Genomic DNA, 26,333 nt, shown 5'->3' on the forward strand with positions numbered 1-26,333 from the left:
TCCAAGGATAGGTTACTCCAAGCCACAATAAAGACAAAGTGACACATTCTTGTGTCAAGCTTTGATCTGCTGAGCTATTGTTACATACATTCATGGATCTCCAGTGTCTGTTATGAATGAAATCCTGATAATAGACTAGTGAATGTTGCTAGATTATGTAATTCACTGTAAAAGCAAGATAATGACCACTTGTAACAAATTGTACACATTTCTGGGGAAATCTGTGTTATGGCCATTTTCTGCCACTGACAGCTGTGCAAAATGTTATGGGATGGCATCTTATGTGCAATTGTTTTCTTATTCTATTAAAGCTAGAGTCCTTAATTGAAACAATAGCAAAGCGGTCAGCCGGCCTCTATTTTGGTAAAAAGCAAATTCATAGAGCTATGGATGGAAGGACTGACCAGCCATGATATAAAAATTATAGTTGTAACCATGTTTTGAGGCTATACAGTTCGTTAAAATACATTTACATTGTTTACAAACACATTTTTGGTTCTGATGGGGTACAACAATTCAACTAAGCTCATAGGCATTTGTCATCATCTTCAATAATCAATTCGTATCTATTTAACATGTATGTACAACTAGGGATTCTAGCTTTAAACTTTAGTGTAGTGCATGTTATGTAGTTTTTATTTATATGATTTATTGTTATTAACTTCATATCATTTCAAGTCGCACGGGCGCGAGTAGGGTCGCACAGCTCGCTCTTTTTGGTAGCGGAGGAGAAAGCGGGGACAGAGGACTGTGGGAGGGACGAACACATTCTGGATTGGATCTGACGGAGCAAGTGACAATTCAGCGGAGTCTGGCTTTCGGGTCGGAGTTGTAAAATATTGCATCAAATTATTCACACTTTAATGTATTTTTATATTTTACATATATTTGTGATGAGTAGGTTATGTGTTTACTTGGCATAAGAGGAGTACCAAGATTCGCTTTCTGTGGGAGACTAACTCAAAATTACTTTCCTTGAGTTATTGGAAGGCTACGATTACTTTTGCTTGGACCTTGGAAGGCTCTCTGAAAACTGCCACCTTGACATGTATTCCCGTTTTCTAACATGCAACAACAACACTGTATAAGGTAAGACAAATGTGAATTCCAACGTTATAATTATGGATAAGACAGGAATGGCCCTACCGATGTGCTCGGGAAACTAGTGTTGCTAGTTAAGAAGTTCAGTCCGAAGGTTGCTAGCGCACTACTTAGCTTTGCTAGCTAGCTAGCCATGTTATTTTAGTGAACATAGCACCCGCGAGATTGAAAAGTAGATGCTAGCTAAAGTGATAGGCTTGCTACATATGGAGTAAGAGCTACTAGTTAATGGTATTTTTCCTTTCATAATAACCCAGTCCAGTTCAAGTTGCATTGCACGTTTGCGCCATGCTTTGTAATGTGTCTTATTTATGGATAATTTTATAAATGAGTAATAACTATCTTACAGTTGGATGAACAATAACTAACTAGGTATATTTCTAAAAACACATTATTGGCAATAAATGATCCATAATCTAAATCCTACATCATGGTGTAGTTCTCCATTGGGACCAGTGAATAAAGTTGCACCCCATCACCAGCTACACACTCCAACCTCTCAAACACACATTCATATTATGTGACCCCTTGCCAGCAATGCAGCAAGCATGAAAAGATTGGCTAATGGCCTTGGTGGGGGAAGAGGAGGAGGACATGATCACTGTTATTGGGAATGACAGCTTTGCTTACACCCTGTGCACCTCTTTGGGTGTGTGGTGTACTGAGACTGTCAGGTCATGTAATGTAGCAAGTTATGTTCACACAAAAGAACAGTGCAGACTGCAGACCTGTGCTGTGCAGACACCATCTCATTAGTGGGATCCTGCTGTGCACACTGTGAACTTTCTCAAAACGGTGTATGTTTACATAGCAACACTTTGCTGTACATGAATTTTCTGGCCAGGTTGATCTGAACTGTAGAGGAGACGATGAATATGATGAGTAGCCTCTCTAGCCCAGTTAGCCACCATTCATTTTTCTATTAGACAGCTCTGCAAACGTCAATATGTTTGTTATACTCACCAAATATGGAGTTTCCCTGAGCAACTATCGTCATTTACTGCCTTCACACCCGGTATGTACTTCCAAAAAAGGTTGGAATAAATGTTTTATCAATGATATTTTGGGATACTGTACTCCTGCTGTATCAGCTGACCTGTGCATGGCAGTAGTGAGGAGAAGGGAACAATTGGCCTGCAATTCAGGGCGTTCCTGCATGTGGGTATTCCTGCATTTGCAGGAACCCCTCTTAATACTTCTATTGGTACATTTTTAAGTTAGGACAGGCAGGAGGCGGGGGCGCTCCAGTACAGTAAGTGGGGTTAATGCACAGTAATGTTGGATGCCAGCCGCCAATAAACTCACAGGAGAAGGTGTGGCAACAGTAGCTAGCTTGCCATACACCGGAAGATGGTGTCCTTCGACCCTGCCGACAGCGAGGGCAGGTGATTGGCAGGCTGGAGTGAAGGACAATGTGTACTAGCTTAACCAGCTAGTCCTAAGAATCGGTAGACAGCAGGAGGGAGCGACACTGTGTGCTAGCGACACCACGTGCTTGCTAGTTAGCTAAAAAAAAGGGCACTGTCTACCAATCGTCCGCACCTCCTGCTAGCACAGCAAGCGGGAGGCGATACCATGGACTAGCTAGCGTGATAGTTAGCGACACCGTGTGCTTGCTAGTTAGCGAGCTAACTATCAAGCTAGCTAGTCCATGGTGTCGCCTCCTGCCTGCTGTGCTAGCGGGAGTTGGGGACGATTGGTAGACAGTGTCCTTTGTCCCCGCTTGGCAAGCAAGGTTTTCCCCAGTGCACAGGAGTTGGGGGCGACACTGTGTGCTAACTAGCAAGATAGCACACGGTGTCGCTGATTATCTCGTTAGTTAACTATCACAGTGTCACTCCAGCCTCCCGCCTGCTGTGCTAGCGGGAGGCGGTGGCGACCGGTACTAGACAGTGTCCTCCTCCCCCGTCTGTCGAGCACTGTTTTCTCACAGCTCTGTTGGTATTTTATTAGGATCCCCTTAATGCCAGTGGCAGGTCATAGGTAAAAAAATAAAAAAAGAGTACAGGGCCTAGAGAACTGCCCTGCGCTACACCACACTAGAGGTCGACCGATTATGATTTTTCAACGCCAATGTAGATTATTGGAGAACCAAAAAAAGCCGATACCGATTAATCGGCCGAATAATTTAAATAAATAAATAATAATAATTTAAAAGATATATATATATATATTTATATATATGTAATAATGACAATTACAACAATACTGAATAAACACTTTTTTATTTTAAGTTAATATAATACATAAATAAAATAAATTTAGTATCAAATAAATAATGAAACATGTTCAGTTTGGTTTAAATAATGCAGAAGAAAGTAAAAGTGCAATATGTGCCATGTAAAAAAGCTAACTTTTAAGTTCCTTGCTCTGAACATGAGAACATATGAAAGCTGGTGGTTCCTTTTAGCATGAGTCTTCAATATTCCCAGTTAAGAAGTTTTAGGTTGTAGTTATTATAGGAATTATGACGCGTCGACTATTTCTCTCTATACCATTTGTATTTCATATTAGAGGTCGACCGATATATTAGGGCCGATTTCAAGTTTTCATAACAATCGGTAGTCAGCCATTTTGGACAGCAATTATGGCTGATTACATTGCAATCCATAAGGAAACCGCGTGGCAGGCTGACCATCTGTTACGCGAGTGCAGCGTCAAAAGGACCTTGTGGCTGCAAGGAGCCAAGGTAAGTTGCTAGCAAACATTAAACGTATCTTATAAAAACAATCAATCTTCACATAATCACTAGTTAACTACACATGGTTGATGATATTACTAGGTTAACTAGCTTGTCCTGCGTTGCATATAATCAATACGGTGCCTGTTAATTTGTCATCGAAATCACAGCCTACTTCAACAAACGGGTGATGATTTAACAAAAGCGCATTGACAAAAAAAGTACAATCGTTGCACAAATGTACCTAACCATAAACATGAATACCTTTCTTAAAATCAATACACAGAAGAATATATTTTTAAACCTGCATATTTAGTTAAAAGAAAATAATGTTAGCAGGCAATATTAACTAGGGAAATTGGGTCACTTCTCTTGCGTTCAGTGCAAGCAGAGTCAGGGTATATGCAACAGTTTGGGCCACCTGGCTCGTTGCGAACTGTGAACTAATTTGCCAGAATTTTACATAATTATGACATAACATTGAAGGTTGTGCAATGTAACAGCAATATTTAGACTTAGGGTTGCCACCCGGTCGATAAAATACGTAACGGTTGCGTATTTCACTGAAAGAATAAACGTTTTGTTTTCTAAACAATAGTTTCCGGATTTGACCAAATTAATGACCCAAGGCTCGTATTTCTGTGTTTATTATATTATAATTAAGTCTATGATTTGATAGAGCAGTCTGACTGAACGGTGGTAGGCAGCAGCAGGCTAGTAAGCATTAGTTCAAACAGCACTTTCGTGCGTTTTGCCAGCAGCTCTTAGCAATGCTTGAAGCACAGCGCTGTTTATGACTTCATGCCTATCAACGCCCGAGATTAGGCTGGCAATACAAAAGTGCCTATAAGAACACCCAATAGTCAAAGGTATATGAAATAAAGGTCAGCCGATTGTGATTTTTCAATGCCGATACCGATTATTGGAGGACCAAAAAAAACCCGATAATGATTAATCGGCCGATTTTAATATTTATTGACATTTAATCCTAGTAAATATTCCCTGTTTTAAGTCAGTTAGGATCACCACTTTATTTTAAGAATGTGAAATGTCAGAATAATAGTCGAGAAAATGATTTATTTCAGCTTTTACTTCTTTCATCACATTCCCAGTGGGTCAGAAGTTTACATACACTCAATTAGTATTTGGTAGCATTGCCTTTAAAGTATTTAACTTAGGTCCAACATTTCGGGTAGCCTTCCACAATAAGTTGGGTGTATTTTGGCCCATTCCTCCTGACAGAGCTGGTGTAACTGAGTCAGGTTTGTAGGCCTCCTTGCTCGCACACGCTTTTTCAGTTCTGCCCACACATTTTCTATAGGATTGAGGTCAGGGCTTTGTGATGGCCACTCTAAAACCTTGACTTTGTTGTCCTTAAGCCATTTTGCCACAACTTTGGATGTTTGATTGTCGATTTGGAAGACCAAGCTTTAACTTCCTGATGTCTTGAGATGTTGCTTCAATATATCCACCTAATTTCCCTCCCTCATGAAGCCATCTATTTTGTGAAGTGCACCAGCCCCTCCTGCAGCAAAGCACCCCCACAACATGATGCTGCCACCCCCGTGCTTCACGGTTGGGATGGTGTTCTTCGGCTTACAAGCCTCCCCCTTTTTCCTATAAACATAATGATGGGTGGTCAGCCTGCTACGCAGTTTCCTCATGGATTGCAATATAATTGACCATAATATGCATCCAAAAAGGCAGAATACAGATTGTTATGAAAACTTGAAATCGACCCTAATTAATTGGTCATGCAGATTAATCGGTCGACCTCTAGCCAGGAGGTTTGTTATTATTGATTGATAACACTTATTTTCCCACCTCTCCCACACTAACTTTACAAAATTCAAACTTACAATGCTTTTATTTCATTATTTGTTTTTTTATGCATGAATACGATTGCTCACTGTTCATTGTTGGCATTTACTGCCTAAGTTTGTCATCTTTTCCAATGAAGTGATCATTAAAATAAATGGTAACATTAATTTCAAGTACTCAGGTTTTCTTCCATCATTCTTTATGTCATTGATCTTGGCTTCTGAATAGGTTTTTTTATTTTTAAGTTTAGTCACAATTTCTCGATTTGCCGTAAGTCAGCCAGTCAGTCAGATATACAGCCAGATTTATAGCCATTCCTTTCCCCCCCATCTCTTTCAACCATACAGTTTTTCCAATTCCTCATCAAGTCATGGTTTCTTAACATGTGTATGTTTATCAAACATGTTTATCATAAATTAATCAAGTGCAGCATCTGGATGCTCGTTATTAATAACATCAGACAAACAAATATATATATATTTAACATCATCCACATAATTCACAGCAAAATCTTTTGTATGATATCTTATACACTATTTTAGGCCCATCTTTTGGAACTTTGGCTTTCCTGAATATGCAGCCAATGGGTACAAATACAGCTTTAGAACAAAATACAACAGTATTAGTACAAATGTGATCAATGCATGTGGATGATCTTGTTCCTGTAGTGTTTGTAAACACCCTGGTAGGTGTGTACTAGCAAAGTGTGCTTGCAGGAATACCCACATACAGAAATGCCTCAAATTGCAGGCTGCAGCTGCACACTATTGGTAATGAGTGATTTTATTGGCGGTGCTGAAGAGGTGGATTTGGTGCGTGCGCGCTTGGTCAAAAACAATACATTCTTTCCAGACAATATATTTTTTTCAGTTTCACTTTTTTGGAGGTACATACAGGGCGTGGCGGGAGTAAATTACAATAGTTTCTCAGTGAAACTCCGTATTTGGTGAATAACAAACGGGTTTTGACATTATAACGCTTGCTGAGCTGTCTAATGGGGAAATGAATGGTACTGTAGCTAACTGAGCTGGAGAGGAGACTCATCATATTCATTGTCTCCTCCTCTGCCCATTTACTGGTTCAGTGTGATCGTGAACACATCACAGTTTGCGTTATTGTACTTTCATGCGCAAGTTCTATCTAATTCTGCTACCATCTTAAGTGAAACAAATATAGGTCAATTGTTTAAAAGCAACAAACACTCCTAAACTAGGCTACTTCTTGCTCTCATTTCTCTCAACTGTTCTAGGCCATTGGGCTGGAAGAGTTTAAGTAGCCTCCAATTCAAATTGCATTTGAAACATGGTCAAGCATTGAAAACCTTATCTCAGAGCCTCAGGGAAAACTGTAAATAACACCAGCTCACTTGCTGGGAAGGCTCTAAAAAAATGTCAGTCATCTATGGGCAAGTTGCTCTCTCATGAACCATTTGTCCATTAAGTCCTGGTATGTACTGCAGTCATTAAACCACATTTTTTTCTCATAAATTGCACTGTTTACCAGCCTTGTTGTTGTTGAGGGGGATGGATAGCGTAGGCTACCATTTAATCTCAGATATTTACTGCTCACCATGAATTGAAGTGACAACGATGCCTATTTATGTATGTGAGTGAGATGTTCATTTTGTGGGGAGATTCTTAGTGTTTCAGGATATTACTCCCTCCCTCACTGTTTCAGTTTCCCGAGAGATAAAGAGCACTCCACTGATTTTTCCTGTAATGGCATGCAGAGTTAAAATTGAAAAAGAGATCTTAGGTACGCTGGACTTTCCAAATGATTTAGCCTGTGGCAGTTGGGTGGAATTTTGTTGAAACATGGCAGAAACCCTGTTGCTGATCTTTGGATTGGAGCTTCCTTGGGGTTATGCTTTTTGACGGCCTTGCTTTGGTTTCTCCTCCATGTCTTCTATAGCCATATGGGCATTTAAAGACTTTCATGTCTGTGTGGTTTGTCCAGTATTGAGTCTGGACTATGATATAGCCTATTAACCCAACTGTTATTCTCGTTTTCTCTGTTCTCAGGTTCTGGCCTGTTGGTTCATGCGGTTCCATTCCAGCCTTCTCTGTGCTCTGACCACAGCACCCGCCGGGGCCCTCAAGCACATAAATGGTAGCTCCACACAACTCCAACCCCTGACACACTCTGTACAATAAAATATTTAGCAAATAAAGACCAAAAGAAAGTTGAACAGGAAATTTAAGCAGCAAAAGAGATTTTCCGTCTCTCAGGCCTCCCTTGACTTGGCATCCGTAACCGGACTGGGAGTTGAGACAGCTGATTTGAGGCTGTGAGTGTCCTCCCCTCTACTGCTTCACATTCCCTCACCTGTCAGCTGTGTGTGTTTCTGTGAAGACAGTAACTCCGAGGTAGGTTGAAGCGGCTGTGCCTTAGCATGGCGCTGTGAGGAAGCCGCTGCCTGGACTCTGGACGGACGCCAGTGAAGCGCTTACACACCTTGGACCATCATGGGGAAGGAGCAGGACCTACTGCAGGCCGTCAAGACCGGAGACCTGCCCTCCACTCAGAAGCTACTGGCCAAGCTCAAAGCCAGCCGAAACAGTGAGTCCTCAAGTTACCCTTAAATCTTAAATCTCATAGCCAGATTTATTTTAGCTCGCTGAAAGGCTGAGGGAGTGTGCAGTGCAATACATCTCCGTTATGTTTATTTGCCCAAGCTTTGGGATTATTGGCAGATGGCGAAGTAAGTAAAACAATTAGATGTACGCACAGTCAGAAATCTCTTCCTCTGGAGGCAGTAAGGCAATCGGTAACATGCTTAAACAAGCAGTTTGCTTAGTTCTGTCTGCTGCTGCTGATGCCACACCTGTCATAACTACTAAACGTCTCCCAAATCAATAGATCCTGCTAAACGTCTACGCCAGTGATTCTCTGACAGGAGTAGGCTAGTCGAGCCAGCGGAAATCGACAGTTCTCAGTTGTTCAGACATGATGCAAAAGCCAGTGTTTGCTATCTAACTGACTCATCAACCAGTTTTCTAGGTCTGCTGGTTGACTCAATATTTCAACAAATGACATTTCAGTCATTTAGCAGATGCTATTATGCAGACCAACATACAGGAGCAAATCGGGGTAAGTGCTTTGCTCGTCAGATCTTTCACCTCGTTGTCTTGGGGATTCCAACCAGCGGCCTTTCGGTTGCTGGCCCAACGCTCTTAACTGCTAGGCTACCTGCCGCCCCACACAGTTATGTGTATTGTCTTTCTCATGAAAAAGTGATCAACTCTGTTATTGGATTATGTGAACGATAGTCTACCTTTTACAAAGTGGAGTGTTGGAACTAATCCTATTGAATGTAGAGTGATCCTTATGTTCAGTGATTGAGTGTGTTTGTTCAGGGGAGCTGTGCTGAGAGGAGGTGAGTGCTCTCAACTCTCTACTCTGGAGGTCAAGCTTCAGGAACTTAACTACAGAAGACGCTGAGCCTCAGCTAAAGCTTTGGGGAAATCTATCCTTTTGGATTAGCCAGGCCAGCTCCAATCCAGCCCTTATGATGATGGCGCACTAATGAACTCTCTCTCTCGGGAAACTGAAAGCCTATCCACATTCTCCCCGGGTTTTAATTCACTGGACCATAAGCTTACGGCCGTCTATATCGTCTCCCTTGAGAGGGACACTTTCTATCCCCAGAGTTGCTATCCGCTGTATGAGGGTTTGTGGATGGGGTGGGTGGGTTCCCACTTGCAGACCCCCATCACAAATGCCTCAAAGGTCTGAGGGGGGCTCAGTTGCCTCTTCTTGAGCTATCAAGTCCTCCGATCTTTCTGCTCTCAAAAGCTGTTATCTCCAACTACAATGGTATATCAACTGCAGTTTACTGAACCTTTATCCTTCTGCTCTTCCAATCACTAAATTCACCTACTGGCATAGTTTACAAACACAAAGACCATTACTCACACACCCAGGAGGACGTTTTCTCTGACTATGAGTGTTGTCGTGTTCTCAGAGGCCTATGTAATTACTAAAATGACAGTGCTGGGCAGCTGTTTAGATGCTGTTTTTCCACAACCACAATGCCACAAGGTGCAAGACATTCTGGAGGACTCCTGTATTTAGTTGCTTCTCTCTGCTCATTCACTGTAGAGCTAGTGTCCGACATTGAGTTCAACATGACACCACACAGCACAGTGACTGAGAGAACTGAGAGCCCCAGGCCAGGAGGTTGGGCTGCTTTATCATTGTGATAACCTATCACCCTCTGTGCTATTCTGGACCCTCTTTTGGCTCTAAAAAAAACATGAATTGCTCTGACCCAGAGGGGAGAGATGATGGCTTATGAGGGATGGGGAGAGTTAAGTGGTCTCAGTGTACCCTGTGTTTTTCCTGTGTTTATCAAATTCAGCAGACTATTATATTGTAAGAATTGTGGACATAAGGTGTAATTACACTATAAAGGTCTCTTTGTCTGCCATGGGGTTGTAAACCCTGTAAAGCGTTCATATTAAAGGGCAACTCCGGCTTTTCAACCTCATTTTCATTATATCCTACCAGTGTCAACATACAGCTGCACCATTGAGAGCATTTTGACTGGCTGCATCACACTTGGTATGGCAACTGCTTGGCATCTGACCACAAGGCACTACAGAGAGTAGTGCGTATGGCCCAGTACATCACTGGGGCTGAGCTCCCTGCCATCCAGGACCTCTATACCAGGCTGTGTCAGAGAAAGGCCCTAAAAATTGTCAGACTCCAGCCATCTAATTCATAGACTGTTCTCTCTGCTACTGCACGGCAAGTGGCACCGGAGTGCCAAGTCTGGGACCCAAAGGCTCCTGAACAGCTTTCTAATCCCGAGCCATAAGACTGATAATCAAATGGCTTCCCTGACTATTTGCATTGACCCCTTTTTTATTTGCACTGACTCTCTGGCACCGGCTCACTCACTGGACTCTACTCACACATACTACACTGACTCTCTGGCATCGGCTCACTCACTGGACTCTACTCACACATACTACACTAACTCTCTGGCACCGGCTCACTCACTGGACTCTACTCACACATACTACACTGACACTCTGGCACCGGCTCACTCACTGGACTCTACTCAGACATACTACACTGACTCTCTTGCACCGGCTCACTCACTGGACTCTACTCACACATACTACACTGACTCTCTTGCACCGGCTCACTCACTGGACTCTACTCACACATACTACACTGACTCTCTGGCACCGGCTCACTCACTGGACTCTACTCACACATACTACACTGACACTCTGGCACCGGCTCACTCACTGGACTCTACTCACACATACTACACTGACTCTCTGGCACCGGCTCACTCACTGGACTCTACTCACACATACTACACTGACTCTCTTGCACCGGCTCACTCACTGGACTCTACTCACACATACTACACTGACTCTCTTGCACCGGCTCACTCACTGGACTCTACTCACACATACTACACTGACACTCTGCCACCGGCTCACTCACTGGACTCTACTCACACATACTACACTGACACTCTGCCACCGGCTCACTCACTGGACTCTACTCACACATACTACACTGACACTCTGGCACCGGCCCACTCACTGGACTCTACTCACACATACTACACTGACACCAGCTCACTCACTGGACTCTACTCACACATACTACACTGACTCTCTGGCACCGGCTCACTCACGGGACTCTACTCACACATACTACACTGACTCTCGGGCACCGGCTCACTCACTGGACTCTACTCACACATACTACACTGACTCTCGGGCACTGGGCTCACTACACACTGCTCACTCACTGGACTCTACTCACACATACTACACTGACACTCCATCACACACACACACACACACACACACACACACACACACACACACACACACACTACATTCGACTACATACGCTCACACACACACAACACACATGCATATTGATGCCAAACACACACTCACGCATAGACAGACTTTCGTACTCTTCACATAAGCTTCTGCTACTCTGTTTATTATCTACTCTGATTGCCTAGTCACTTTCACCCCTACCTACATGTACACATTACCTCAACTACCTCGTACGTCTGCACATTGAGTATGTTTACATGCACACTAATAATTCAATATTAAATGGATTATTTTAGATTATGCAATAGTCATGTAAACACCTTACTCTGCTTATCTTAATCAACGTAAGGTCAAAATCAAAGTAAGCATACACCGATTAAAACACCTGTTTTCTGAGCAATCTTTCAAATTATTAGGACATGTAAACACCTTAATGGGCGTTCCAGCAGTGTATTTGATCTGCCCATGTGCGAGCACAAGCCGAGCGAGCCTCCTTTATTAACACGAGTGAAGTGTGTTCGGAACAACAATGTATGTGTCTTAGAAGTAGTTTTCACAGATGAGCGTGGTACCTTCAGGTGTTTGGAAATTGCTCCCAAGGATGAACCAGACTTGTGGTGGTCTATAATTTTCTTTCTGAGATCTTAGCTGAGTTCTTTTGATTTTCCCCATGATGTCAAGCAAAGAGGCACTGAGTTTGAAGGTAGACCTTGAAATACATTCACAGGTACACTTCCAATTGACTCAAATGATGTCAATTAGCCTATCAGAAGCTTCTAAAGCCATGACATCATTTTCTGGAATTTTCCAAGCTGTTTAAAGGCACAGTCAACTTAGTGTATGTAAACTTCTGACCCACTGGAATTGTGATACAGTGAATTATAAGTGAAATAATCTGTCTGTAAACAATTGTTGGAAAAATTACTTGTGTAATGCACAAAGTAGATGTCCTAACCGACTTGACAAAACTATAGTTTGTTAACAAGAAATTTGTGGAGTTGTTTAAAAACGAGTTTTAATGACTCCAACCTAAGTGTATGTAAACTTCCGACTTCAACTGTACGTAGACTGGTTGGTGCCTGAGATGATGAATATGACTTTGAAAAGTGGTGGAAAAGTGGTGGCCCTTTTATCACGGGATGCTCTTGTGGCCCTTACACTCCAGGCTGGGCTGGAGTTGCCTCAGCCAGCTGACAGGCCTGCCGTGCTGCTTGGGTCTGTCCCCAAGTCCCTGAGGGGATTCCTAGAGACCATCCCAATTTATCACCTTATACGTTACGTGTGGCTCAGCTATTGTTATGAGCTACAACCCAGCCCATTGAAGGGATTGGGGACAGTCATTACCCCCGCCATCAGGTTTCCACAAACAAACACATCACACAACCGTTTCTCTGACATCTGGTACCTCAGGTCTCTGCTTCACCCAATCCACTCCCTCCCATATGGTGCTCAACCAGATTAAGGGGAATTATGGGTCGGGCTGGGATGAGAAAGAAAGGTCCAACGTAGCGGGGCTTCCTCTTCTTTCTCCGACATGGCAGAGTCAGCCAAACTAAACTCTTAAACAGGCCCCCGGTGAGCCAGCAACAGCGCGGTGTGAGTTCTGTGTCCCACGGCTCATGGTCAAAGAGTCTCAGGAACGGTGGGATGTAGCCAGGTCAGTTGGCTCAGAGACACACGTTTGGACTCTGACCTCTTTCTCTCACTCTGACCACAACAGAATGAGGGACCCCGGTTGGATTGTTTAGGAATTTGATTGAAGAGGTTAAATGTGTGATAATATAGACAAAATCCATGTGTTAATCCTGTCTACTCATTTTTATTACATCCCCTAGACATCAGATACCACAAATCCCTTTTGTTTTTTAGTTGCATTGGTTTTTCCCCCAATTCTGTAGATTTGGCTTTGTTCAGAGCTGCCGCAATTAAAACATTTTTAAAACAATTGACATTTGGTATATTGAAATATGGGAGCTGTTACAATGACAGAGGATCACATGTTTGTGTGCGGTGTGGAGCTACTCATTTGTCCTGCATTAGAAAGTCAATATTTAAAACTGATGTTGGTTTCCATCATGGTTTTTTAAAAGCCATCTTTACCTCCGGCCTCTATTTGAAAGTCCAACGTATTCAAGCTGATAAGGTTTCATATGTGTTTTTATGCCAAGAAATATTTCACAGCTTGTGGCCCAATTAGACCTACAAAGCTTGGGGAATTGGTTTGATGTTAGATGTGCATCCATGCAAACCCCCAGGAATTGGGAGTGAAACCCCCTTGGCGTATAACATCACCATCTGTCTTTTTTAAACGTAAGTGTGCCACACACTGCATTATTATTGACCAGAGGGAGCGGTGTTCCGTATTGAAGACCATCAATGTCCCATTATCGGCGTCTCGTAAAACTGTTGGGCCACAATGAAAGGCAGGGCCGTTAAGAGAGCCCCAAACAAAACGTCCGGCATGGCGTTGGAGTCTGTGGTGATTCTCCGGGAGGGAGCAGCTGTCAGCCTCCCCAGGCCAGTGATAGGCTTCTAAGGAGCCCACTGTGACTGTCTATTGGTCGCCAGGCCGCTCGCCCACACTGCAGCCATGGTTTATTCATGACTTTGTGTTCAAACAGAGCCAGCCCACCCAAACACCCAATCCAGTCCCTTCATTCCACTTACTTAGGCCTATTCCTGCCGCCTTGTTATTCCTGCCTCTAGCTAGCACATCTGGGGCATCATGACACAGACAGGCACACAACCTCCTCCGTCCCTCCACGACAGAGGCATCACAGTGTTGAACTATTGAACTAACAATAATTCTGGGAAAAGCTCCATCCGTTTACAGTTTAGTTATTGCCAGTATAGTACTTCTTGCTACTGGCAAAAAGGAATGAGCTAGAGTTCACTTGATCTGAATATTGTACCCGTTTTTCTAGTTTCCATCCCAACGTACTAGACTTTTTGCATATAGACTTGACCTTGTTTCACGCAAACACAGCATATCATTTGCTCCGTCATCTGCTAGTTTTTATGGTTGAAGTTCAACAGAATATTATGCGTTCTCCTTCACCATTGCACCTTCCTCTCCCATGTCACAATGCCTCAAGTACAGCTCAGGCTAATGAGAAGGAAATTTCCACTTTCTTTTCAGACTGGGCATATTGATGGGAAAGTGTTAAAACCTTTTAGACAGACCGTGAAATTCTGTCTCTGTACTGAAGCCGCCGGTGTTTGCCTGTCAACTCTACCGTTGGTGTGCTAAATGTTTAATTGGCTCGCTAAACAGACAGGTCCCATAGACCTTGTAAAGGAGGTCAGTTAGCCCATGCCTCAGAAGAGGAAGAAGCACTGGTCTGTGTTGGAATGGGGCCCTTCAGGACCTCTAGCTGTCTGGTCTCTGACGTAAGTGGAAAGAGAAGAAAAGCAAAGGTTATTGTTACCAGAGTGGTCTACCTATGACCCTTTGTCAAGTGTTCTGTTTTCTACTGGGTTGGATCACAGACAAGCTAGCCAACATTTATCAAAGCATTTTTTAGTTTTACTCATCTAAGACAAAGATGAATCTATTAGCACAGCCTCAAGGATATCTCTTGCCTTGGACATTTGGGAAACTGCTGAACTTCTGTTGAACTTTGTTTCATGTCTCTCTTCAACCATCCTTTATTTTTTGTTGATGAGTGCCAGATTTACTGGAATTAAAAGGGTGGGGGTCTTTCAAAACCACCCGTTACAGCAGATACCAATGTTGATGATACAACAAACTTTGGAATGCACTACCATATTTACAAAGATGTTGAATGACATTGCCCTAATTTGTATGTTAGTTCCTGCATGTGCTTATAAGGATTTGGGGGGTTTGGGGGTGTATGTTAGTTCATGCATGTGCTTGTAAGGATGTGTGTAGTCTGGGGGGGTTTGGGGGTGTATGTTTTTGTGTATTATGTAAGCTTTGTTCAGCAGAATGGGCTCTTTTTGTTTGTTACATATCTCTGCCAGTCTGTTTCCACAGCATCAGATGTACAGCTTTCACAATGTCTCATCATTGACATTGCCTGACTGAACAACCATAAGATTTTAAGATATAACTGATTGTTCACCTCTTTTGAAAATGTATTAAATCTTAATCTTTGTACAGTCAAGATTAGAATGACATTTTGGATGTCACGTCATGGTATTTCCACAACATAGAAACGTAGGCTCATATGCACATATCTCTCTACCTCTTGGCTCAAGGCTGGCTTTACACATTCACATTTTGACACGTGCGTAATAGTGGAAAGCTACTATTCTGAGTGCAGTTGTTTTCCAAAAGGCACCAGTGCAGAGCTTTCAAAGCACCCTTCCTGTTGAGGGCCTTAATGACTCAGCCTTCAGGCAGGATGTGACTGGAGCATAGCCCCAGGTGCACTCTGAACTGGAAAAAACGGTACATTAAGATGCAGTTTCACGCTGACAAAAAGCTAAGGCACCAAATGGGCAACAGAACAGTATGACTTATGACTGACTCCCAGCTGTGTACTCCTTGGTCTTATCAAGGTTTCAGTTATTTTCCCCCAAATCCCTCCCGCTCCGTCTGTGCCAACCATTGTCCAAGACACGACATAGCAGCACAGTGCGTCTGAATGCAGAAAAAGAATAGGAGGGATGATGTCATGTTGTAGGAATGTGTACCCCACAAGGAAACCTCCGATCTGTTTTCTGGAACTGGAATCTGACTCCTCCACAGTTTGGCTTAACCCGAAGACTGAGAAGAAAGTTTTGGTGTAGAGGACAAAGAGAAGGGTAAGAGGCCTCGGAACTTTCCAACAGAACTGTTACTATTCTGCCCTCCAGGAGTCTGAGGCGACTTCAAACAGGACTTTGGGTTTAGAGGAGAGAAAAGTCTAGCTTTTGTCATGGAGATGAGGAAATGTGGTCTCGGCTGCGGTACTGATATCGAAGGGGAGAGAAGCAGAGCTGTCGAAAGGGAAAGTGGCTGGTATCTCTCCCTGGGCTGTTAATCTGTCACCTTATCTCCATTACTGTAAGTGGAGGCCTGATGCACCTCACCGCACCCACACTGACCGCAAACGGACATGGTTAGTCACATGCTTACTCTGTCAGGAGGAGAGGGGAGTTAGTACTGGGGAAGTAAGTAGATGAAAGTTTGGCGCCGCTGGAGAGAAAAAGTCCATTATGAACAAAGGATGGGGTGTGGAGTTTCCTCTTATCCTGTGACCAAAAAGTGTGGAGTGTGCTGGTGTGTCTGTTAAGCTTAAAGAGGAAGAGGCATGAACTCACACCCACACACACATTCATATTTGCTATCCTCCACCCCTCAAGACAAAAACAATGCAATGTTTGTTTTCTTTTTTTTACCCAAGGAACATTCTCCATGCTGGGAAAAAGTATCTCATTAAGGGCTTGGCTCTCTGTGTGTGCAGTTATCACAGGGGTGCAGGTTTAAATGCATACCTCCTTGACAAGCTCTTCCAAGAGGACCCTAGAGTCTGCCACTACATCATCTAGTGGCCATTAGGCCTCCCATTAGGGCCTGCCGTCCAATCAGCTATAATCATTAGGGCCTGCCAACAAATAAGCTATAATCATTAGGGCCTGGTCTCTGGGCCCTCCATTTCTGTCACAAACACCTGAGTGACACACAGAGGTGAAGTGTCCCGTTGAGCATTCCTGCTGGTCACTGTGAGTTAGGCTCTGTCAGCAGCTTCCAGCTGTGTCTGTCCTGTCTTGGCTGGCTCGTTGGCTCTCTTTTCATTAGCCTCTGCTGACTCTGGCCCCATGACAAACAGCATCCAAATGTAATCTTCTGCATGTATCATATGCAAACATCACTGTTAATTTCCTCTCAGATGTTGTGATGCTGGTGTCATGCACCTGCCTCTTCATTAACCCCACCCCCCAGCCCATATGGGTCTGTATGGCAGAACCCCCCATCAGGACGATTATGTCACCCCGCTGTCCTTCTTTCATCTGAATGTGTGTCTCTTTCTTTAATAAAACCTTCCGTATGTGTCACACCCCCGAGCCCTATTCTCTGTGGACGCCCAGCTGGGCAGAGACACAATGCAACTCACGCAGGTCATTTGCATGCCTGGTGCTCCATTGTGTCAGCTGTCTAATGGGCCTCAACAGGGAGAACGACCAGGGACCTTATCTCTTCTCATAGTCTTGCTTTGCATCCTGCTCCCACAGCCAGGACCCCACCAAGGTTTCCAGGAAGGCTCTGTCTGGCCTGGGAACAAATGACAGAGTGAATGATTGTTAGCTCAATTAGTACCTCGTCTCAATTTTTTTTTACTGTCTTTTAGTGTTTGCGTGCGATCCTCTGGCAAATATGCTAATTACTTGGAAACAGTATTCTCGGGAAAAGAGAATTGGATGAATAATTTGGGTCAGAGCAATAGCTGCACCCATTTGGACCTCTCTTTTGGGACAGTGCTGAATATGAACTGTTCAGCGTTTAGTCTCAGGGTCATTGTGAGGTTTAGGGCATATCACAGTCTTGGTGGGTTAGTGGAGCTCTCAGCATGGCAGCAGTGGGTATATGATATAATCACAGCGGTGAGTCAGTATCTGTGTCCATGGCTCTTCTCCAAGCACTGCTCCAACACTGGGGTTTAGGCCTACAATTTGGGACCCGGAGATGCAATCTCCGCCCTGCGCCACGTGCAGATAACTCCACATCACAGTCCAGCAGGTCCAGAGCGAAGCCATGGGATTATCTCTCAAGGTGGTGCAGCGGTTTCACCCTGTTACACCAGATGTGTTGTAACTGCTAGTCCTGTTGGTGAACATTAGGGCTGACCATTTAGTTGACTGTTTGGTCGATAGGCTGTTGGTCGACCAAGATTTCTTTAATCGAGCTATAGCAAATAATAATAAGAATCATTTAATTGTGTACAAGACATGTCTGATTCGTGCATGTCTGAGTGGATTAATCTATTGTAGAGGCCGTAGGGATGGCACAGTCCATCAGTCTAAGACGTGCTTCTAGAATTGTATATGTTTATATTAAGTAAGAACAATGGTGCAACACTAATAAAAATAATATGGACGGGGCAATAAACACTGAAGTTCTGTAGTGGTCACTGCAGCATGGAGAAGAGAGACAGACAACGGCTGCTAGTACATTTTAGGCCTAGTACTTGAAAGGAACGTCTTGGATGTAGTCTTGGATTTTTGTCCCTTGTTCTTTTCTCAGTGTACCAATGTACTGTAATGTGATTCAACTGATGCTGTATGATGGTGGGCTCATAGGGAATCAAAGGCACACCATTTGCCAGTGAACCCTGGGGAACCCCATCACCTGTGAACCCTGGGGAGCCCCATCACCTGTGTATCCTGGGGAGCCCCATCACCTGTGTATCCTGGGGAGCCCCATCACCTGTGTATCCTGGGGAGCCCCATCACCTGTGTACCCTGGGGAGCCCCATCACCTGTGTACCCTGGGGAGCCCCATCACCTGTGAACCCTGGGGAGCCCCATCACCTGTGAACCCTGGGGAGCCCCATCACCTGTGTATCCTGGGGAGCCCCATCACCTGTGTATCCTGGGGAGCCCCATCACCTGTGTATCCTGGGGAGCCCCATCACCTGTGTATCCTGGGGAGCCCCATCACCTGTGTATCCTGGGGAGCCCCATCACCTGTGTATCCTGGGGAGCCCCATCACCTGTGTATCCTGGGGAGCCCCATCACCTGTGAACCCTGGGGAGCCCCATCACCTGTGAACCCTGGGGAGCCCCTTCACCTGTGAACCCGGGGAGCCCCTTCACCTGTGAACCCTGGGGAGCCCCTTGACCTGTGAACCCTGGGGAGCCCCATCACCTTTGCAGTGTTTACATTACACAGGAGAATACAGAGCTTGTGACCCTCCCAGCTATGACTGGTATGTCCTTATGATTAAGATAAGAAAATCCCTTCAATGTAAAGGTCTAGCCTGTTTTCTAATGTTTGCTTCCTTCAAAATAGTCTCCGGTGCACTAACTATTTTGGCCTAATGAATTGACTGAGGTGCAGAGACATGTAGTTGAGACAGATGTTTCCCTTTTCATGGCATTTTGGGTTAACCCTCTCTGGTGATCCTTTTAAGACAACATAGGATGTGGTCAAGGAAATCTATTGTTGGTTTTCTACGCAGGACGTTGGGTCCAGTCTTTGTTGTCTTTATTTGTATAGTACAAGTATTCCCAAACGGGGGTAAAATGTATAATTTTGGGGAATTTTTCTCACATTTTCAAACAGTACATTTGTATTTTCCAACGGGGCTATACATTTGGGCGAGTTTTTTTTCTTGTCCGAGTAGCCTTGTTTCACTGCCAAAAATCAAATTCAACCATTTTGTGTTCAGCGAAATAACAACACGATGTAAAATACAGGTAGCCTAGTCAAATAATTAACATCCAATCACATTAACTGTTACTCGCTCGCGGGAAACCTTCACTCTTGCGCAGACATTTAGAAACGAAACATGACAATTTGAAAAATAAGCCACAGGAGTTTTTTGAGCGAGAATAAAGATGACTTGTGAGTAGTAAATACTTATTTTCCACCATAATTTGCAAATAAATAAATAAATAATCCTACAGTGTGATTTTCTGGATTTTTTTTCTCTCATTTTGTCTGTCATAGTTGAAGTTTACCTATGATGAAAATTACAGGCCTCTCTCATCTTTTTAAGTGGGAGAACTTGCACAATTGGTGGCTGACTAAATATTTTTTTGCCCCACTGTATGTCCGTTACGTTTATGGGGGGTCAATTAAGGAAGACATCCTCTTCTGCAAACCACTTTAAACTAGGACAACAGGAGAATATATTTTTTAAGTACTGGACAGCTTTGTGACATGAAATGGACTTTGGTGGTCAAGATGTGTTGGTACCTGTACTGATGGCTCAAACGCCATGACAGGGAGACGTAGTAAAGTGGTAACGCACGTGCAAGCAGTTGCTCCCGATGCCTCTTGGGTACACTGCAGCATCCACCGAGAAGCTCTTGGGTACACTGCAGCATCCACCGAGAGGCTCTTACTGCCAAGGGAATGCCTGACAGCTTGAAAGACATTTTGGACACTACAGTGAAAATGGTTAAAGCAAGGCCCCTGAACTCTCGTGTATTTTCTGCATTATGCAATGATATGGGCAGCGACCATGTCATTATTTGACAACATACAGAAGTGCTCTGGTTATCAAGGGGAAAAGTATTGACACATTTCTTTATTGAGACGAGCTTAAAGTTTTATTTACTGACCATAATTTTCACTTGTCTGACAGCTTGCATGTTGACGAGTTTCTCACACAACTGGCCTATCTAGGTGATGTTTTTTCTCACCTGAATGTTCTGGATTTAGGATTACAGGGACTCTCTGCAATTATATTCAATGTGCGGAACAAAATTGAGGCTATAATTAAGAAGTTGGAGCTCTTTTCTGCCTGCATTAACAAGGACAACACAGGTCTTTCCGTCATTGCATTATTTTTTTTGTGTGCAAATGAACTCAAGCTTCAGGACAATGTCAAATGTGATATAGCAAAGCACCTGAGTGAGCTGGGTGTGCAATTACGCAGGTACTTTCCGTAAACGGACGACACAAACAACTGGAATTGTTATCCCTTTCATGCCCTGCCTCCAGTCCACTTACTGATATCTGAACAAGAGTCTCATCGAAATTGCAACAAGCGGTTCTGAGAAAATTTAATTTAATCAGAAGCCATTGCCAGATTTCTGGATTGGGCTGTGCTCAGAGTATCCTGCCTGGGCATATCGCGCTGTTAAGACACTGATGCCCTTTGCAACCACGTACCTATGTGAGAGTGGATTCTCGGCCCTCACCAGCATGAAAGCTAAATACAGGCACAGACTGTGTGTGAGAAATGATTTAAGACTGAGACTCTCTCCAATACAACCCAACATTGCAGAGTTATGTGCATCCTTTCAAGCACACCCTTCTCATTAACCTGTGGTGAGTTATTCACAATTTTTGATTGAACAAAATGGTTTTATATGTAAGATGGCTAAATAAAGAGAAAATTATTGATGTATTATTATATTATTATTTGTGCCTTGGAAGAGGTCTTTGTCACTTCCCACACACCGGGTTGTGACAAAAACTCACACTCATTCTTATGTTTAACTATCGTAAAGTGTGTGTGTGTGTGTGGCAGGCTTACAATGATGGCAAAAAACAACATTGTAGAGTGCGCTGGTCCTGGTGCTAGAGGGGGTATGCAGCTGGAGGTTGATTGTTTTAAGGGGTACGGGACTATAAAAAGTTTGGGAACCACTGGTATAGTAGAATGCAGCCTGCTTTCTGTATCTTTTGAGATTGATCCTTCCTTTCATAAAATGATACTTCATCAGATGATAGTCTCTGACAGATGGGAATAAGCTTGAACTGCCGTATTTGGGTAGAAAATAAACCCAGTGATTGAATCCCCAAACGGAACCTTCTGAGGTTTGCCTTGAGTTGAACTATGATCTATGTGTTTTCTTAACTGCCTGCCCTCCTTACACTGTTCAGCTTTACCTATCAAATCATAGCTGTACTGTTAGTCCTTTGCACACGTATAATTAAAGCACTTTTCTGGTCGTTTGTCATGAATCAGCAGGGCTGTTTTTCTCTGCTCTCTGTGCCAAGGAAAACATTCCCTCTTTCATTGCCCTTTGCTTGTCTCTCCTCGTTCCTCCTCTTTCAGTTAAACCAAACACGTCTTTGGAGCGTTCTTCTCATATAACTGACTTCTGCATCAGCACCAACGACTTCTTTTTCTTTGCATTTAAATCCTGATCACAAAAGAAGCGCCAGGTCCGTGTTTAGGTTGCCTGGCGACTCCAACGGAATTATTCCGCTGCTCCCCTGCGTTCGCGATATACTCCAGTCTGAGTCTGCCATTGTTGAAGCCGTTTGTGGTGACGTCAAAATGAGTATGTTGTACAAAACACAAGTAATCAGTGATTGGATCATCTCTAACCAATCAGCGTATCAAAGCCAATGACGCATTTTCAAAATGCCTCCTTACCTACGTGTTCTGGCTCTGGCGCAACCCGTCGGTTTCTGGGACTAATCAGAACAGTTACAATGTGTTTGCGTGCTAGAAATGGTCCGGGAGGTACTCCGATCCAGACTCATTGCGGTGTACAAACTTTTGTCCGTGGTCGTGGCGTAGCGTTTGGCTGGAGCAAGGATTTTGAGTAGCCAGGCCTGCGTTTAGGGCGACTTCGATGTATTTTCTCCAGGGTTGCTGCTTCCTGCTGCAGTGTGATGGTGGCTTCCTTTAGTCAGGGCTGGCCTGAGCTCGGATACTTGGGGTCTCTCAGCCAGCTCCCCAGTGGCCTGCCCTGCAGCTGTCGAGCCATGTCAGTTGGCCTGGAGATGAAAGTCTCGCGGCCCTCTCCTTCACGCCGTGTCGTCACGGATACGTGTCCATTAGGGCCCAGTGAGTGACAGGCCGGCTCCACAGACAGAGGGGTTCACTGCACACACAGCCCAGGTGCACACACACACACCCTGAGGCAGAGTGCTGTGAAACGCATCACACACAGTCATGATTTATGACTCAAAGGCCCCCCTGTAGGCCGTGTCAATTTCAAGCCCTTGGATGGGACCTTTGTTTCTAGGTCCCTGTTGGCGTATGGTAAAACTTGTTCTCATCCTCAATGATATTGTGCTGTAATGACTGACATTCAATTCAAATGGTACAGCAGCATTGTCGCATCATTTACAGCATCTTTATGGATCACTAGTCTCACAAATAACCTAATCATGCATTGTGAACCATGCTTTGAGTCATCCCCAGTTCACATCCTTCCTCTGGCGCTCCACTGGAAATAGCTAGAGATGCAGCATGATCAGCAGCCCAGTGCAGTAGAGCTCTCTGTCAGTAAACTGCACTGTCTTCTCATGCTTGAAAGGAACGTCCAAATCCCTACACTAAACATGACATGCCTTCTAGACTTATATAAACTGAAGTTCTTACCCCCAAAAAGACTACTGTGAGAATGTAATCCCAAGGGTGCGACTGGGTACATAAGCAGGAAACGGCAGTAAATGCATTATTGAGTAAACAATGAATGTAGTGATAACCAGTATTACTGAGAGAGGCCGCGCCACAATGTCTGTACTGCTGGGCGTTTTAGATGTGTATCAATACATATAGCGTGCTGAGTAATACACTTATTGCTGGTTTTGCTTGTGTACCACTACCACCCTGTCTCTTCAACATGGTTAAAGAGTGTACCACTACCACCCTGTCTCTTCAACATGGTTAAAGAGTGTACCACTACCACCCTGTCTCTTCAACATGGTTAAAGAGTGTACCACTACCACCCTGTCTCTTCAACATGGTTAAAGAGTGTACCACTACCACCCTGTCTCTTCAACATGGTTAAAGAGTGTACCACTACCACCCTGTCTCTTCAACATGGTTAAAGAGTGTACCACTACCACCCTGTCTCTTCAACATGGTTAAAGAGTGTACCACTACCACCCTGTCTCTTCAACATGGTTAAAGAGTGTACCACTACCACCCTGTCTCTTCAACATGGTTAAAGAGTGTACCACTACCACCCTGTCTCTTCAACATGGTTAAAGAGTGTACCACTACCACCCTGTCTCTTCAACATGGTTAAAGAGTGTACCACTACCACCCTGTCTCTTCAACATGGTTAAAGAGTGTACCACTACCACCCTGTCTCTTCAACATGGTTAAAGAGTGTACCACTACCACCCTGTCTCTTCAACATGGTTAAAGAGTGTACCACTACCACCCTGTCTCTTCAACATGGTTAAAGAGTGTACCACTACCACCCTGTCTCTTCAACATGGTTAAAGAGTGTACCACTACCACCCTGTCTCTTCAACATGGTTAAAGAGTGTACCACTACCACCCTGTCTCTTCAACATGGTTAAAGAGTGTACCACTACCACCCTGTCTCTTCAACATGGTTAAAGAGTGTACCACTACCACCCTGTCTCTTCAACATGGTTAAAGAGTGTACCACTACCACCCTGTCTCTTCAACATGGTTAAATGGTTAAAGTGTACCACTACCACCCTGTCTCTTCAACATGGTTAAAGAGTGTACCACTACCACCCGGTCTCTTCAACATGGTTAAAGAGTGTACCACTACCACCCTGTCTCTTCAACATGGTTAAAGAGTGTACCACTACCACCCTGTCTCTTCAACATGGTTAAAGAGTGTACCACTACCACCCTGTCTCTTCAACATGGTTAAAGAGTGTACCACTACCACCCGGTCTCTTCAACATGGTTAAAGAGTGTACCACTACCACCCGGTCTCTTCAACATGGTTAAAGAGTGTACCACTACCACCCTGTCTCTTCAACATGGTTAAAGAGTGTACCACTACCACCCGGTCTCTTCAACATGGTTAAAGAGTGTACCACTACCACCCTGTCTCTTCAACATGGTTAAAGAGTGTACCACTACCACCCTGTCTCTTCAACATGGTTAAAGAGTGTACCACTACCACCCGGTCTCTTCAACATGGTTAAAGAGTGTACCACTACCACCCGGTCTCTTCAACATGGTTAAAGAGGGCTCTCCTCTAACTGAGACGCTCTTAATTTGTCTTTTTCAAGTCCAGTAAATACAGGCCTGGTGTTCTGTAATGAAATGGGATAAGTTCCATACTGTATCTGTAATGAAACCACTGCTCCCCATTTATATTCACATGAGGACATTTCAACCATGAGAGAGTGGTTATTCATGGTAGGTCTTGGACAGGAAACGTCAATTTCATATGAAACAAGGAAAGGGGGTCTTTCAGTTTTCCCAAACTACAGGGATTGTAAGAACCAATTTTATGACTTTTGTTCTATGCCCAATTCATAAATCACAATGTCTGTTCTCTCTTTGGAAGAGTGTTCCCTATCTTTATGTTCCATGTTTTCATCTGGCGTGACACTGATTTTCAAGTTCAAGGGATGGTACTTTCTTGCTCCCCATGTCACCGCGAATGTCATAGTGTTTGAAAATGACTATTTTTTTAAGGTTTAAACTTTTGATAATGTCATCGGTTAGAACTTTAAAAAAAAAATTATACAAAACTTCGAAATGCGCCATTTTCACATGTTTACACTGATATTGTGCTGGAGATAATGAAAATGAGGTGAGGTAATGAAAGGTGGTAGAGTTACCCTTTAACACTAGTACCGCTGGGCCTCGATGGACCGCCCATTTCCCTTAGTCCGCTGCTCCACTCGGGAGCCCAAATAGGCTGACCACAATGCTTGCATCGCGTGCGCGAGTGTTGCAAAATAAATGTAGAAATCAATGTTATTCAATTATTGCACCCACACTGCTCACGCGCGCCAATGAGCGTCTGCGTTGCCAAGGGCTAAAATAGAAATCAGTTCTATTTCTAACGCAGATCTCGCTGCAAGTCCTGCCTCTCCCATCTCCTCATTGGTTTATAGAAGGAGGTACCCACGTGCCATTTCCTCATTGGTTATACCCACGTGGGTGACTGAAAGTCAAACGAGGTCAGTGGCAGTAATGCACCTAATTTATGAAAGTTTCCAATCGCAATATAAAGTCAAGAGGAGAAAAGGCCTGGAAGGAAGAGAGATGAATAGAAACGATTCGGTTGACCGTTTTATGTGTGGATTAATTGTCGGAGTAGAGGACCTTGTGCATTTCAGGTAAAATAACAACTCAATGTTTATATCCCAGGACAAATTAGTTATCAACAACAAGCTAGTTAAATAGGACAAATTAGCTAGCAAGTGCAAGCTAACTAGCTAAATTGCCATAAATGTTTAATGCTTTTTGACCTGTTCCCAAATGAATGTAATTGGTTCAGAGTTTGTTTTGATATTTTAACCCGAGTGTTGTGATCTCGTTTGGTGTAGGGGGACAAAATACATTTATGCACGATGGGGCACGTGCGCAGCCAGTTTGGGTTCCGTG

The 26,333-nt window shown here is 43.8% G+C and overlaps 1 protein-coding gene across 9 annotated transcripts in view; it reads left to right on the forward strand.

Annotated features, from left to right (window-relative positions):
* Positions 1–766: 766 nt before the first annotated feature.
* LOC112235039 (caskin-2-like) overlaps positions 767–26,333 on the forward strand; it is a 103,253-nt gene continuing 77,686 nt past the window's right edge. For 8 of the 9 annotated variants that reach the window (XM_042316330.1, XM_042316332.1, XM_042316333.1 and 5 more), the window contains exons 1-2: positions 767–1,089; positions 7,624–8,161. In XM_042316330.1, coding sequence (XP_042172264.1) covers positions 8,068–8,161 — 94 coding nt within the window. In that variant the 5' untranslated portion in view covers positions 767–1,089; positions 7,624–8,067. The remainder of the gene's footprint in view (positions 1,090–7,623; positions 8,162–26,333) is intronic. The other variant, XM_042316329.1, reaches the window with a different exon arrangement.

This window comes from Oncorhynchus tshawytscha, unplaced genomic scaffold (genome assembly GCF_018296145.1).
Source record: "Oncorhynchus tshawytscha isolate Ot180627B unplaced genomic scaffold, Otsh_v2.0 Un_contig_635_pilon_pilon, whole genome shotgun sequence".
Lineage (NCBI taxonomy): Eukaryota > Metazoa > Chordata > Actinopteri > Salmoniformes > Salmonidae > Oncorhynchus > Oncorhynchus tshawytscha.